The sequence below is a fragment of the Polyodon spathula genome, chromosome 2 (assembly GCF_017654505.1).
Source record: "Polyodon spathula isolate WHYD16114869_AA chromosome 2, ASM1765450v1, whole genome shotgun sequence".
In the NCBI taxonomy this organism is placed as follows: domain Eukaryota; kingdom Metazoa; phylum Chordata; class Actinopteri; order Acipenseriformes; family Polyodontidae; genus Polyodon; species Polyodon spathula.
The window spans coordinates 108,298,609-108,315,608 of NC_054535.1; the positions used below are offsets into that span (position 1 = coordinate 108,298,609).

At 46.6% G+C, this 17,000-nt stretch overlaps 1 protein-coding gene across 1 annotated transcript in view; it reads left to right on the plus strand.

Moving 5' to 3' along the window:
- The window catches only part of LOC121327397 (nucleolar protein 6-like), a 55,748-nt gene extending 39,706 nt beyond the window's left edge, over positions 1-16,042 (plus strand). Inside the window, 6 exon segments of the mRNA XM_041271432.1 lie at positions 1,068-1,165; positions 1,881-2,005; positions 2,441-2,530; positions 2,727-2,927; positions 5,324-5,425; positions 15,648-16,042. Coding sequence (XP_041127366.1) covers positions 1,068-1,165; positions 1,881-2,005; positions 2,441-2,530; positions 2,727-2,927; positions 5,324-5,425; positions 15,648-15,797 — 766 coding nt within the window. The 3' untranslated portion in view covers positions 15,798-16,042.
- Positions 16,043-17,000: the final 958 nt, after the last annotated feature.

Here is a 17,000-nt window from a genome sequence, read left to right on the forward strand (position 1 = left end):
AAGTACTGGGCTAGAGATCCTAAGTAGAAGGCAGGGGGGTATGGGGGTCTTCATGTCTGGCATGTACTGAAATAACAGTGACGTGGTTCTGAGCAAAAAAGCAACTCGTGGGGGGCAGGGGGGGTTGGAGATTCCAGTTTGTTACTCTGGATATGAGGTAACCCTAGTTTTGATGGCAATGAGAGAACGTGCTTTCAAAACGAAGAGTCAGCGTGTAAGATTACAGCTACTGAATGTTTGAATAGCAGTAAGTTGTGGCATTACTCGCCTCCACTGTCATTTGTTTTCTTGGGTAAAAAGTGTAAATGGATGATTGATTTGATAATTCATGGTTCAGGCTTCATCGCCAACTGATTGGTGCGTCCCGATTTAGGGTCTCTGTGGAAACATAAGTCGGGTAACACAGTGCCCTCAGAGAAGAGGTGTTTTACTCGACTTACAATGAATTGTGCAAGTTGCTGTTATTTTACTGGAACAAAATAAACAGTTTGAATACTATTAACAGGAACATATGAACACTGTAAAAAAAAAATATATATATATATATATATAATATATATAAATATATATATATTTCTTTAAATAACTAAATAGTTTAGGTGGCTTACCTGGAAAAGTAGATGGCAATTTAGCTGACCGCTGGCTGGAAATGAGAAGGCTGAATACTGTTCAGCCCTCAATATCTGGCATTTGCAGAACAGTACTGTACAATACATTAAATATGAAAGCAGGGGTGGAAATTGGACAGCAGTTTCAACCATTCCAGGTTTGTGCGAGTGTGGTTATCCACAGTGTACAGGTAACGGGCTCAGGTGTGTCATATTAAACTCTTATTGAAACCAGGAATGGCTCAGACTGCTCTGCGTAGGAGTCTTCTTTCCATCCCTGTAAAGCTACAGGGTTTGTATAGAATCTATTTTATGAGGTTCCTGGATCTGGAAAAACATTTTCATGTTTCACAGCTGGAGCTTGATTATTAGAGCGATAGAGGTTATTCACTACAAGGGCGGGTTCAAGCAGTGGATTCTGGGAGCTACTGTAACCCCACCCTCTCTCTATTTGTGCAGCTCCCCGCAGGTGGGATTCCTGCGCTTCCTTCACCTGCTCGCCTCATTTGACTGGAGGAACGACCCTCTCATTGTGAACCTCAACGGTGACATCACAGGTGAGACCCCGCCTCCCCTGCGCAGCTGACTGACGCTGCCTCTGTGCATCTGACAGCGTTCCAGCAATCAAAACATATAGTGCCTGCGTTGGTGCATTGTTTCAGGGGGACAGTAACCCTAATAGAATTGTTAGTCTGGGGAATTGAGTTATGCTAAAAACTTTAGTCATACTACCATGTAAAGGGAGGTGACTAGTTCCCTGAATGTGCTGCGAACACTGGGAAACTCGTAACCCAGCCTGTCTCATTGCGCAAAGACCAAGAAGTAGGAAGATGGTGAGTAATGTTTGACCAGTGTTAAAAATAATCTGAGTGGGTTAGCCTTCAGGAGACTAAGCAGCACGCCCTGCAATCTACACTAAAGGACTACACGTCTGTCCCTTATAAAAGTTTATCATAGTGAAAGCATAGCAAAGTGTGATAAAGCATATGAAAGTGCTGGGGATTTGGATGCAAATGCTCTCACAGGATTGATGTATTTTATGTTGAGCAATAAAGGGCTGTAGTTCATCTTACACTATTCTGAATATGTTCTAGTGCAATTTGTAAAAACATCTGCTGTCGGTTGACACATTTTTTTGTTTGGTAGAACAGATGAATCAAGTAATTTCTCCCAGCCGATAGATAAAGATTGTCATATAGTCCTCTCTTTTTTTTTTTTACTGTGTAATAGCCTTTGCATTGACATGGCGCACCTCTCTTTCTCATCCCACAGCCACGGAAATCACGGAGATTAAAAATGATTTTATCGCCTCCCGCTCCTCGCTGCCTGTCATGTTCATTGCCACCCCCAAAGACAAGAAGAACTCAGTCTGGACCAAAGAGGGGCCGTCAGTGCAGGTAAAAGGGGTCTCTCGCCCTCCCAGTACACCCAGGCTGGTCCTGGTCTCTCGCACTATCCCTCCCAGTACAACCTGACTGGTCTCTCCCCCACCCCCCCTCAGTACATACTGACTGGTCTCTCCTCCCCCCCGTACAAGGTCTTTCTTTCTCACCTTCACCCCCCTCCCCCGAACAGCCTGACTGGTCTCTTCCCCCCCTTCCCAGTACAGCGTGAATGGTATCTCTTGTGTGTGTGTTTACCTATTCTGTCTGCCCTGAGCAAATGCCTTGATAGGTTGATGAATCTTGAGTTCTGCCCTGGGTAAATTTCACATGCTCTGTGTCTCCGACGGTGTGCTCTTCATTGATGTCATTTTTAATCCCATCAGCATGGTGTCTGTGTGTCAGGATGTGCGGTGCTAATCTTTCTTCTGGGGGGCGCTTTCCTTTCAGATCCTGCAAAGGCTGATCGTTCTGGCTGCAGAGAGCCTGCGGGTCCTGGAGATGCAGCTGAAGGACCCAACTCAGCCGCAAGATGTCAAGGTGGGGAGAACAGGACTGTGTGGAAATGCTTGAAACCCCATTAAAATGGTGTCAGGCAAAACAAACACAATTGTTAGAAATGCCTGCAGCTAATATGCATAAGTCAACTGAAAGTAATTGGTTAATGCAATCAAGGTAGATTTCAGTGCTCAGTATTGACATTTTCTGTGCTTGCTGTCTCCCTCCCATCCTGCAGATGGTGCTGCGTCCCCCCCTGGATATCTACGATGTGCTGATTCACCTGAACCCCAAGCAGGTTCCTCTGCATGCACAGGCCGTTGACACGCCACGCATTGTCTTCAGCAGGGGGGCGCTGCCGAGCGGGGCGGCAGGGGGCTCGGGTAACATGCCCGTCGTCGACTTCAACCCCGTCGCCTGCTACCTGAGCGAGCTGAGAGTACGTTTGGGTGTATCTGTGGCTGGGCGTCTGTGCTGTCTCTCTTGGTGTCTGGCTGGCTGGCTGGCTGTCTGTGTGCTCTGCGGCCATATGTTACATGTAGGATGTAAATAGCAAATGTGGCAGACAGAACTAGAACAGGCTCGCCAAGAGAAAGACCCTGGTGACGTGATAGTCTCATCGCTATCAGCAACCACACAGTGCAGGAAAGCAATTGAAACAGAATGCTTAGATATATAGCCAAAAGTGTACAATACCAATCCAAGGAGGTTATGAAGAGGCTGTATAATACGCGGCGGAGACCGCATTTGTGTCCAGTTTTGCTCCCCACAATACCAAAGGGACATTGTGTCCCTGGAGAGAGGCCAACGATGATCAACCAATTAAATCCTAGGGCTTGACACTAGAACCACCGCGGCCACACTCCTGCCCAAAACCACCGCGGCTATACTCGATCAAAGTGTTTTTGCCGAGGCGCTGTGGCTTCAAGATGAAATCTCTCCTACTGATATTTTCCCCGATGCATTCATTGTATAAAATGAAGGAATTAAAGGTTGGCAGGTCTAGTAGAGAACAGCAGGCTTGTATATAAAAATAAAATTGAATATTGCAGGTTATGTTGAAAATAAAAACATACGACTGTAAAAGGCAGTCAAAGTGACGGCTCTGGCGGTTGTAGGTAAAGGGGATTATAATTTTTTTTATTTTTGCGATCTCGCCTTTCAAACGCCATCAGGATATTTAATACGTGTATTTAGGAAAAGTCGAGAATGGACGACCGCGTATCTTTCACGCACACATAGTAATTGAAATTTTAAAAGTGAAAACCTTCAAAGTGACTGCCGTGGCGGTTCTAGAGTTAAAGGTATGAGCTACGAAGAATAATGACATATTGTACAAGTCAATGTACGCATTTAGGTTGCCAGGGTGTGCTGCTGTATCTTCTTTTTTTCTCAGTGCACTCGTGGATGAAAAGAATGCGCAAAATACGATTGGACAAACCCACACTCCAACTGCAAAACAAACATTCCCCAGCACCAACACAGCCTATACAGCACGCACGCCTACTGAACACGCACGCCTACTGAGCGCACAGACTGACTGAGTGCACAGATTGACTGAGCACACAGACTGACTGAGCACTGAGCACGCAGGCTGACTGAGTGCACTGACTGAGCACTGAGCGCGCAGACCGACTGAGCACACTGACTGAGCGCACAGATTGACTGAGCACACAGACTGACTGAGCACGCAGACCGACTGAGCACGCGCACTTAACTCTAGCCAATACATTAAATGCAACACAGAAACCAGGACGTGGACTTGGGACAGAGGGAAGGAAACTGTTCACACAGAGTGGTGAGGAGATGGAATGGGTTACCTAGTCATGTCGTTGATGCTGAATCACTGGGATCCTGTAGGACCCAAATTGAAAAACGTTTTGAGATCGGTCAGCTGCTGGAAAAGGACGAGCACTGATGTGCTGAATGGCCTCTTCTCGTTGGTACATTTTCTTATGTTCTTATGTACTCAGATCACCCCCTTAGTCAATTGAAAAGCAGTTTTCCAAAGCGTGTAGCAGATGTGAGTCTTCGGCACGACCCCTAAAGCTTTTCCTGTCGTAACAATTCAGCATGATTGAGGTGCCCTCACATTGGCATGACTCTGATGCTTTAGTACACGTCTCAATGTTTATATTACGGGAGAAGACCTCTCGAGAGTTCTGTGTCACAGCGAAGAAGCTGCATTATCTCCGATGGTGATTTACAATTACCCATCATTATGGCTGCAAATATTTATCTGTCCAGACTCCCAGACATCCCTTGATTGCTTCCCTGTCACACAGCCCTGGGGACCAGCCAGCACTAAACTGAACCCCCGGTCTCCTGGTCATTCGCCCCATTGCATGTGTTAAAAAAAAGAAATAGCATGCGCCACTCCTTAAAACACATGATTTCTATTGTCCTCAATCTGCAGGCAGATTACCCTCTCTCTCTTCCTGTTGTGACTAAGGCTTATCACTGTCGCTTCCTTCTCTAATTGTGAGCTATGTACTGATCTTGGTCAGATAACTCGTTCTTATTTGCTGATGGAGGAATGTGTGCACCCCAGGTGGCAATGAACAGTCCCCTGAATGCTTCATATAGTATTGTTCACCTCTTCCCTCTGTGCACCACGGCTATTTTAAAACTCTGTAGCCCTGATTGGGAGGGGGGGGGAGCACACTTGTGCATCTTAAGAGTGTCTAGGAGGGGAATTTTGCCCACAAGCGATGGCCAAAAATGAAATATTTACTGTGCAAGTTGTTACACATTGAATGGAGCTGTCATAGGGTATATAATATAACAGTGTGGTGCAGTGGCTGGTGCTGATGACTGTTGTGTTTTCTTTCTCAGGATGCCTTTGAAGAGCTGGCATTGTTTTTCTGTGACCCGTTTGGAGGCACGGTGATTGCAGTGCTGTGGAAACCACAGGCCTTCGCACCCCAGCTGTTCCGGGTGAGTGAAGGGGAGAGGGGAGAGAGTGGGCTTGATTCCTGTTCCATCTTTGGTTCCAGTGCCCTAGACACATGCCCTGTAATCTGGCCCTGGTTACATGTGTTGACCCCTGCGCTTAAAGTAGTTCCAAGTAGGAACATGTACAGATAGGCATGCCTTAACATGCAGCAAGCCGCAGCAGGGAACCAGGTGTCTATTCATCTTTCAGTTTCGTTGTGCTTCAGCTCTGAGACATTGACATACCCAGATTAGACGCTTCAACTCCAGGTGTAAAAATGAGTGTACCACAAATTATTCATTTTTATTTTTACCCATTAAATTGCTGTAAAATACTATGATAGAAAACATGAATCGATATACAGTGGTTTGCAGAAGTATTCACCCCCTACTAAAAACTGTACAATTACTGCTATGAGTCTTTGGATAGGTCTCTATTAGCTTTGCACAGTAGGATGGTGGCATTTGCCCATTCTTTATGGGAAAATTGCTCCAGTTCCAATAGGTTTGTTGGGGATCGTCGATGGGCTGCAATCCTCAAGTCTCGCCATAAATTTTCGATTGGATTCAAGTCAGAAATTTAACTGGGCCACTCAAGAAAATGAATTCTCTTCTTGTTCAACCACTCCAGTGTGGCTTTGTGCTTCAGGTCATTGCCCTGCTGAAATGTGAATTTCCTTCCCAGTTTCAGAGTCGTCGCTGACTCAAACAGGTTTTCCTCAAGGATCCATCTGTACTTTGTACCATCCATTCTCCCCTCTATCCTGACAAGCTTCCCAGTCCCTGCTGAAGAGAAGCATCCCCATAACATAATGCTGCCACCACCATGCTTCACAGTAGGGATGGTGTTGACTGGGTGTTGTGCAGTGTTGGGCTTGCGCCAGATGTAGTGCTTGGAATTTAGACTGAAAAGTTCAATTTTTGTCTCGTCTGACCACAAAATCTTTTTTCACTTGTCTGCAGTATCATCTACATGCTTTTTTGCAAACTCCATACATGCTCTAAAGTGAGGCCTTTTGAGTAATGGCTTCTTTCTTGCCACCCCTCCATTCAGGCCAGCTTTGTGTAAGGACCGGCTTATTGTCGATGTGAGAACACTGACTCCCATCTCAGACACAGAACTCTGCAGATCTCTCACGGTTATTGTTGGCTTCAGAGTGACATACCAAACCAGTTTCCTGCTTGCCCGGCTGCTCAAGTTTGGGAGGGCGACCTGATCTGGGTAGTGTCTGGTAGTATGATGCATCTTCTACCTCTTAATGGTGGACTTCACTGTGCTGAGAGGAATAATCAGCGCCTTTTTGAAATATTCTTGTACCCTTCTCCTGCTCTGTGCCTCTCTACCACTTTATCCCTGACTTGTTTTGAAAGCTCTTTGGTCTTCATTGTTGCTTTGTTGGATCACAGTGTGAGTTGCAGCTTGAAAGTCTTTATATATCTGAGGGAAATTATCTACAAGTTAAACCACTTTGAGTACACACAGGTTGAAACCATTTCACTAATTTTGTGACCTTTCAAACAAATCATTTGCACCTGAGCTGATTTAGGGCTGCAGTAGCAAAGGGGTTGAATACATATGCAACTGAGATTTAATCTGGGTGTGAAGGGGTTGAATCAGGAGGTCCTGTAGAACATGCACAGTCTTGGTTATGCCTGTCCTGGGTGTGAGGGGGCTAAATCAGGAGGGCCTGTAGAACATGCACAGTCTTGGTTACGGTCATGCTGGGTGTGAAGGGGTTGAATCAGGAGGTCCTGTAGAACATGCACAGTCTTGGTTACGCTCGTGCTGGGTGTGAAGGGGTTGAATCAGGAGGTCCTGTAGAACATGCACAGTCTTGGTTACGGTCGTGCTGGGTGTGAAGGGGTTGAATCAGGAGGTCCTGTAGAACATGCACAGTCTTGGTTACGGTCGTGCTGGGTGTGAAGGGGTTGAATCAGGAGGTCCTGTAGAACATGCACAGTCTTGGTTACGGTCGTGCTGGGTGTGAAGGGGTTGAATCAGGAGGTCCTGTAGAACATGCACAGTTTTGGTTACGGTCATGCTGGGTGTGAAGGGGTTGAATCAGGAGGTCCTGTAGAACATGCACAGTCTTGGTTATGGTCGTGCTGGGTGTGAAGGGGTTGAATCAGGAGGTCCTGTAGAACATGCACAGTCTTGGTTACGGTCGTGTTGGGTGTGAAGGGGTTGAATCAGGAGGTCCTGTAGAACATGCACAGTCTTGGTTACGGTCGTGCTGGGTGTGAAGGGGTTGAATCAGGAGGTCCTGTAGAACATGCACAGTCTTGGTTATGCCTGTCCTGGGTGTGAGGGGGTTGAATCAGGAGGTCCTGTAGAACATGCACAGTCTTGGTTACGGTCGTGCTGGGTGTGAAGGGGTTGAATCAGGAGGTCCTGTAGAACATGCACAGTCTTGGTTATGCCTGTCCTGGGTGTGAGGGGGTTGAATTAGGAGGTCCTGTAGAACATGCACAGTCTTGGTTACGGTCGTGCTGGGTGTGAAGGGGTTGAATCAGGAGGTCCTGTAGAACATGCACAGTCTTGGTTATGCCTGTTCTGGGTGTGAGGGGGTTGAATCAGGAGGTCCTGTAGAACATGCACAGTCTTGGTTACGGTCGTGCTGGGTGTGAAGGGGTTGAATCAGGAGGTCCTGTAGAACATGCACAGTCTTGGTTACGGTCGTGCTGGGTGTGAAGGGGTTGAATCAGGAGGTCCTGTAGAACATGCACAGTCTTGGTTACGGTCGTGCTGGGTGTGAAGGGGTTGAATCAGGAGGTCCTGTAGAACATGCACAGTCTTGGTTACGGTCGTGCTGGGTGTGAAAGGGTTGAATCAGGAGGTCCTGTAGAACATGCACAGTCTTGGTTACGGTCCTGGGTGTGAAGGGGTTGAATCAGGAGGTCCTGGAACATGCACAGTGTGAAGGGGTTGAATCAGGAGGTCCTGTAGAACATGCACAGTCTTGGTTACGCCTGTCCTGGGTGTGAGGGGGTTGAATCAGGAGGTCCTGTAGAACATGCACAGTCTTGGTTACGGTCGTGCTGGGTGTGAAGGGGTTGAATCAGGAGGTCCTGTAGAACATGCACAGTCTTGGTTATGCCTGTCCTGGGTGTGAGGGGGTTGAATTAGGAGGTCCTGTAGAACATGCACAGTCTTGGTTACGGTCGTGCTGGGTGTGAAGGGGTTGAATCAGGAGGTCCTGTAGAACATGCACAGTCTTGGTTATGCCTGTTCTGGGTGTGAGGGGGTTGAATCAGGAGGTCCTGTAGAACATGCACAGTCTTGGTTACGGTCATGCTGGGTGTGAAGGGGTTGAATCAGGAGGTCCTGTAGAACATGCACAGTCTTGGTTACGGTCGTGCTGGGTGTGAAGGGGTTGAATCAGGAGGTCCTGTAGAACATGCACAGTCTTGGTTACGGTCGTGCTGGGTGTGAAGGGGTTGAATCAGGAGGTCCTGTAGAACATGCGCAGGGTTACGGTCCTGTGTGAAAGGGTTGAATCAGGAGGTGTAGAACATGCACAGTCTTGGTTACGGTTCGTGCTGGGTGTGAAGGGGTTGAATCAGGAGGTCCTGTAGAACATGCACAGTCTTGGTTACGGCCGTGCTGGGTGTGAAGGGGTTGAATCAGGAGGTCCTGTAGAACATGCACAGTCTTGGTTACGGTTGTGCTGGGTGTGAAGGGGTTGAATCAGGAGGTCCTGTAGAACATGCACAGTCTTGGTTACGGTCGTGCTGGGTGTGAAGGGGTTGAATCAGGAGGTCCTGTAGAACATGCACAGTCTTGGTTACGCCTGTCCTGGGTGTGAAGGGGTTGAATCGGGAGGTCCTGTAGAACATGCACAGTCTTGGTTACGGTCGTGCTGGGTGTGAAGGGGTTGAATCAGGAGGTCCTGTAGAACATGCACAGTCTTGGTTACGGTCGTGCTGGGTGTGAAAGGGTTGAATCAGGAGGTTCTGTAGAACATGCACAGTCTTGGTTATGCCTGTCCTGGGTGTGAAGGGGTTGAATCAGGAGGTCCTGTAGAACATGCACAGTCTTGGTTACGCCTGTGCTGGGTGTGAAGGGGTTGAATCAGGAGGTCCTGTAGAACATGCACAGTCTTGGTTATGCCTGTTCTGGGTGTGAGGGGGTTGAATTAGGAGGTCCTGTAGAACATGCACAGTCTTGGTTACGGTCGTGCTGGGTGTGAAAGGGTTGAATCAGGAGGTTCTGTAGAACATGCACAGTCTTGGTTATGCCTGTTCTGGGTGTGAGGGGGTTGAATCAGGAGGTCCTGTAGAACATGCACAGTCTTGGTTACGGTCGTGCTGGGTGTGAAGGGGTTGAATCAGGAGGTCCTGTAGAACATGCACAGTCTTGGTTATGCCTGTTCTGGGTGTGAGGGGGTTGAATTAGGAGGTCCTGTAGAACATGCACAGTGTTGGTTACGGTCGTGCTGGGTGTGAAAGGGTTGAATCAGGAGGTTCTGTAGAACATGCACAGTCTTGGTTATGCCTGTTCTGGGTGTGAGGGGGTTGAATTAGGAGGTCCTGTAGAACATGCACAGTCTTGGTTACGGTCGTGCTGGGTGTGAAGGGGTTGAATCAGGAGGTCCTGTAGAACATGCACAGTCTTGGTTACGGTCGTGCTGGGTGTGAGGGGGTTGAATCAGGAGGTCCTGTAGAACATGCACAGTCTTGGTTACGGTCGTGCTGGGTGTGAAGGGGTTGAATCAGGAGGTCCTGTAGAACATGCACAGTCTTGGTTATGCCTGTCCTGGGTGTGAGGGGGTTGAATTAGGAGGTCCTGTAGAACATGCACAGTCTTGGTTACGCCTGTCCTGGGTGTGAAGGGGTTGAATCGGGAGGTCCTGTAGAACATGCACAGTCTTGGTTATGCCTGTCCTGGGTGTGAGGGGGTTGAATCAGGAGGTCCTGTAGAACATGCACAGTCTTGGTTACGGTCGTGCTGGGTGTGAAGGGGTTGAATCAGGAGGTCCTGTAGAACATGCACAGTCTTGGTTATGGTCGTGCTGGGTGTGAAGGGGTTGAATCAGGAGGTCCTGTAGAACATGCACAGTCTTGGTTACGGTTGTGCTGGGTGTGAAGGGGTTGAATCAGGAGGTCCTGTAGAACATGCACAGTCTTGGTTATGGTCGTGCTGGGTGTGAAGGGGTTGAATCAGGAGGTCCTGTAGAACATGCACAGTCTTGGTTACGCCTGTCCTGGGTGTGAAGGGGTTGAATCGGGAGGTCCTGTAGAACATGCACAGTCTTGGTTACGCCTGTCCTGGGTGTGAAGGGGTTGAATCAGGAGGTCCTGTAGAACATGCACAGTCTTGGTTACGGTCGTGCTGGGTGTGAAGGGGTTGAATCAGGAGGTCCTGTAGAACATGCACAGTCTTGGTTACGGTCGTGCTGGGTGTGAAGGGGTTGAATCAGGAGGTCCTGTAGAACATGCACAGTCTTGGTTACGGTCGTGCTGGGTGTGAAGGGGTTGAATCAGGAGGTCCTGTAGAACATGCACAGTCTTGGTTACGGTCGTGCTGGGTGTGAAGGGGTTGAATCAGGAGGTCCTGTAGAACATGCACAGTCTTGGTTATGCCTGTCCTGGGTGTGAAGGGGTTGAATCGGGAGGTCCTGTAGAACATGCACAGTCTTGGTTACGCCTGTCCTGGGTGTGAGGGGGTTGAATCAGGAGGTCCTGTAGAACATGCACAGTCTTGGTTACGGTCGTGCTGGGTGTGAAGGGGTTGAATCAGGAGGTCCTGTAGAACATGCACAGTCTTGGTTACGCCTGTGCTGGGTGTGAAGGGGTTGAATCAGGAGGTCCTGTAGAACATGCACAGTCTTGGTTACGGTCGTGCTGGGTGTGAAGGGGTTGAATCAGGAGGTCCTGTAGAACATGCACAGTCTTGGTTACGGTCGTGCTGGGTGTGAAGGGGTTGAATCAGGAGGTCCTGTAGAACATGCACAGTCTTGGTTACGGTCGTGCTGGGTGTGAAAGGGTTGAATCAGGAGGTTCTGTAGAACATGCACAGTCTTGGTTACACCTGTCCTGGGTGTAAAGGGTTAACTGTGAAACGTGGTCCCTTATGGAAGAGAGTTTTTTTTTTTGTTATTTTTTTTTATTTATTTAGTCGTCTCCAATTTTCTTGCCCAAGGTTTTCTCCCTAATTTATTGTGCTCCATTAATATCTGTAACCTTAGCTCACCACTTGCAACCCCCCTGCCGGCTTATTTGTGTTGTAGTGCATAGCCTGAAGCCCACTACCACTCCCAGCCTCTGACTGTTCATGCACAGCGATGCCTGACGTTATGAGATCATGGCTTAGATTAAAAAGAAAAACAAAAAAAACAAAACAAAAAAAAAAAGTTATTTGCGACCAAAAGTCCGCACAACACTCTGTCTGCGCCAAAATCTAAAATTTTAGAAAAGTCCGGAAAATCGAACATTCCGTTAGCACAATTTAGAGAGCTTTACTTTTGACCTAGACGGACCATGGAGTACAACAACACGCTCTTGTTGTTGTTATTGCACTTGCCTGTACTAGACTAAGTACAAAGGGTGGAATTTAGCTGTTCTGCTCCAAGGCTTTGGAATGCCTTGCTATGAGGGCTGTCTTTTTTTTTTTTTAAATCTTATCTGAAAACCCACTTTGCCTGAACAAGTCTTTTCCAAACGGCTGACTCGGGTATTTAGTCGGTTCAAACTGATGAACTTCATGTTAAGCTGCAGCAGGAGAACAAGGTGCTAGAGAGCAGAGAGCCGCTGGAGACCAGAGATACCTGACCAAGGTGCTAGAGAGCAGAGAGCCGCTGGAGACCAGAGATACCTGGCCAAGGTGCTAGAGAGCAGAGAGCCGCTGGAGACCAGAGATACGTGGCCAAGGTGCTAGAGAGCAGGGAGCCGCTGGAGACCAGAGATACCTGGCCAAGGTGCTAGAGAGCAGAGAGCCGCTGGAGACCAGAGATACCTGGCCAAGGTGCTAGAGAGCAGAGAGCCGCTGGAGACCAGAGATACCTGGCTGAAATGCTGAGGTGGCTCAATTCTATTCATTTTTACCTGGATACCAGGAATGAGATTCTAGATATCCTGCAGGTTATGTTTCACAGCAACAGTGGCAATATAGTAAAAAAATAAAACAGGCAAATAACTGCATGAACCCTATCGAAACAAAAGATGAATGTGGCTTGGTCTAAAACAAACTAGCCGCCCCACACGGTAAGTGGAGCTCTTTTCTTTCTCTCTATGCTTGTTCACGTGAAGTTTTCCCTAGGCACAGCTACAGCTGTCTTCACAATATTATGAATCACTGTTACTCAGGGTTTAGTTTCCAGACCATGACTTCCTCATCTCTGTTTCTCTGCTTTTCAGTCTCACACCTAGTATTTTGTCTGACCAGGCTTTTTGTACCATCCAGACATGACACTTGATCGATCAATCAGTCTTTTTTATATAGCGCCTTTCATAGTGGACCACCATCACAAAGCACTTTGATTGAATCCTCCTACTGTTCCCATGGAAAGCATGACAATGTCAGGAAATTTCAATCAACCAATTAACCTTTGCATGTTCTTTACACATCAGGTGGTCGATCAATCACAAGTCAGGCAATGCGAGGTTAACTCTTCAGCTCACATTACCTGATTGCACTTAATCAACCTGTGATCTGCATGGCTCGCTGCAGCCCTTCCTTAGATTCCCAGCAGCAGGCAGGTTTTGTTCCTGGTCTCCTTTGTTTGACCTGTAAGTACCAGTGCCTGCAGGCCCTACTGTTACAGAAGTGCTTTTGAGAATACTTCTCGTCTTGACAGGCACCGTGTACATGTGGTGGTGGTGGTGGTGTTAGACAGCTGACCACGAAACATTTAACAGAGTTTAAAGAAGTATGAGCTGGAAAGATAAGAATTAAAAGGAAATTTACGAGGTGTTGTGGCCAGAACGGTGCATTCTTGGTGGAGCCTGGTGCTTGCTCTCTTCATTCCCGCTGGTTGTGTACCACATCATAAATCCACTTTCTTTTTTTAGATTGCCTTTCCCTCAGTTTAACGGAAGGTCACTATTCAAAGAATTTTATTTATTTATTTTTTTTAAGTGGTGTCTCCACAAACGTAAGACTGATTTTTATTAAAGACTATGAACCTCTCTGAGAAGGGGCGGGGAGTCACTTATTGAACTGAGGTGGACAACATTGTGGTACAGGGATGGAAGTAAGACTCCTGTTGCACAGCAGTTTTACCCATTCCAGGTTTTACTAGGAGCCTTTGCTTTTAAACACTCATTCTTATCAGCAAAGTTCCAGGTCCTCTCTAGAACCTACTTGGGTTATCCTCTTCAAACTACCTTCTCAGATCTGAAGCGATTTTTAAATTGGCAGTTGCTGAGATCTCGTTTTGAATTTGCAGAAGCAGATCGTTCAATACAAAAGCATGTGAAATGAATCTGTTTAGTTTGTGCTAACGTTGTTCGTCACAGCTAGGATTTGCTATTGATACCTGTAATTGCTGACTGCACTGGGTGGGGTTGTATGCTTTATCTGTATTTATGATGCAGTTTCGTACCAGATGTAATTATTGTGTTTTGTGTATTATGTAACAGGGTTCTCCCCAGGAATTTTTAGGAATTTTTAGGAATTTGTGCAGCAGAACATTATAGCCGGGAGCACTTTTAACAGGAAAATAAACTTGCCTTAACTTTTAAATATATGATGCGACAAAGCATTTGAATAATGTGCTGTCGTTGGTGGACTGTTACTGGTTGCGCTTCATGTTCGTGACTCTCTCATATTATGGTAAGTTACCGTGCTTACGTAGGCACGGTACGATTTGACTGGGGAACGATAACGTTGGGTTATTGGCGTTAACAAAAACTACGTTTTCAGGGCATTTTGTTAATGCATGTCTTTTTTAATCTTTCACTGTTCTACATTTTTTGAATGCAACTGTTCATTTTAACCATTTTTTTTACACAACAGTGTTCACACACATTTTGTCATCATCACAACTGTTGCATGAAACCGCAGTGTAATAATCCAGCACCTCTGCACTGAAGCATTTGTAAGTCAGCTGACATCCCATCACGCCTTTCTTCATAAAGGCGTTCAGCCTCTATACATGAACCCCCAATATCTCTCACAAGCACCTGGGTACACAGTGTTATGATATCACAACAAAAGGAATATATAGCCGGCTTATTTTGACCTCCCTGCATTCACTGTCACTATTTTTGCTTTGAAAATATCAATTTTTTAGCAGTCATTTTAATGTTCTATTGCTTAACACAGAAAACTCGCCCCTTCAAGCTCTCTGATTGGTTAAATGTTGTGTCAAGACGTAACACAGCTGTCATGTGCTTCCGAGAGTTTTTTTCTTTTTTTTCACCCAGAAACGCGCAAGTGATCTAGTCTGCTAGAAGTGCAATCAATCCTTATTGTTAACCCTTTTGCGGTCCATTTATTCAGCGCTTGTCAGACGGGTCAGGTCCAATTTATTTTCACACACGCTGTTTATTTTGTACGCACTGTTTAAATTTTTTTTTTTTTTTTCAGAGTAAAACAGGTTTAAAAGGCGCTGCACTGCAAAGGGACATCAGTCCTGCATCTCCAGCCAAGCCCCATCTCTTGTTCACTGTGTTTCACATACCTCTTTATAGACGTGCATACTGATAAATCCTCTCCTGATCACTCGTTTTATCACCAAACTCCTCAATAATGCGATCCAAGTCATTATTTTATTACTGTAACATCTCAAAATGCTCTGCAAATGTCCATGATATTATTTGAGCTCTGGATGCGGAAGCAGCTACCTCCTTTGGCTATATCGGTGTTATCTATGTGATGCATGGGGCTATCAGATACGACCCTTTATTTTTCGGCTTCTCTCTGCTTCTATCGGTCTCTCTTGGCCATTGAAAGGTTTTCTCTGCTTTACTAGAGACCTGTGCTTTCCGTCTTTTTGATGATGTCGGACAGGGTCCAACGTTGGACTGGAAAGGGAAAATTGTAATGTTGGACCTGGTCCGACATAGGACCACAAAGGGTTAAAGGCACAGTAGCATCTTAAAAGGCTTGGGGAGAACCCTGTGTTGCTATCGCATTGATTTTTACTTTTTACTTGCGTATTGTTCGTTGTCCTGTGCTGCTGCAGCCTGATCCTTACTGGCCAGATTGCCATTGTATATTGATTGATTGATAGGGATGCTGTGGTGTAACCTCTCTCTCTCTCTCTCTCTCTCTCTCTCTTAGGCATCCCATGTGAAGGCTCGGCTGGTGCAGGTGAAGGGGAGCGAGGCGCAGACCGTGCCCAATGTGGAGGCCATCCTCGAAGACTTCGAGACCCTGGGGGCAGGGCTGGTGCGGGAGGTGGAGGTGCGCAGCGAGCGGTGGACTATCTGAGGACCCTACTCCCCCCCGATCACCAGGAGGCAGCGCAGTACCCCTCACCATACTGCTGAGGCTGCCTCCCCCAAAGACTCCTTAGGTGTTGAGGCTGTGTGGACCTACTCCATGCCTGATTTTGATGGCTGTATCTCTAATGTGTTGGATTGATGGCTGTACCTCTACTCTGTGTTGATTGATGGCTGTATCTCTGTGTTGGATTGATGGCTGTATCTCTGTGTTGGATTGATGGCTGTATCTCTGTGTTGATTGATGGCTGTATCTCTGTGTTGATTGATGGCTGTATCTCTGTGTTGATTGATGGCTGTATCTCTGTGTTGATTGATGGCTGTATCTCTGTGTTGATTGATGGCTGTATCTCTGTGTTGATTGATGGCTGTATCTCTGTGTTGATTGATGGCTGTATCTCTGTGTTGATTGATGGCTGTATCTCTGTGTTGATTGATGGCTGTATCTCTGTGTTGATTGATGGCTGTATCTCTGTGTTGATTGATGGCTGTATCTCTGTGTTGATTGATGGCTGTATCTCTGTGTTGATTGATGGCTGTATCTCTGTGTTGATTGATGGCTGTATCTCTGTGTTGATTGATGGCTGTATCTCTGTGTTGATTGATGGCTGTATCTCTGTGTTGATTGATGGCTGTATCTCTGTGTTGATTGATGGCTGTATCTCTGTGTTGATTGATGGCTGTATCTCTGTGTTGATTGATGGCTGTATCTCTGTGTTGATTGATGGCTGTATCTCTGTGTTGGATTGATGGCTGTATCTCTGTGTTGGATTGATGGCTGTATCTCTGTGTTGATTGATGGCTGTATCTCTGTGTTGATTGATGGCTGTATCTCTGTGTTGGATTGATGGCTGTATCTCTGTGTTTGATTGATGGCTGTATCTCTGTGTTTGATTGATGGCTGTATCTCTGTGTTGGATTGATGGCTGTATCTCTGTGTTGGATTGATGGCTGTATCTCTGTGTTGGATTGATGGCTGTATCTCTGTGTTGGATTGATGGCTGTATCTCTGTGTTTGATGGCTGATGGCTTGTGGCTGTATCTCTGTGTTGATTGATGGCTGTATCTCTGTGTTGGATTGATGGCTGTATCTCTGTGTTGATTGATGGCTGTATCTCTGTGTTGATTGATGGCTGTATCTCTGTGTTGATTGATTGATGGCTGTATCTCTGTGTTGATTGATGGCTGTATC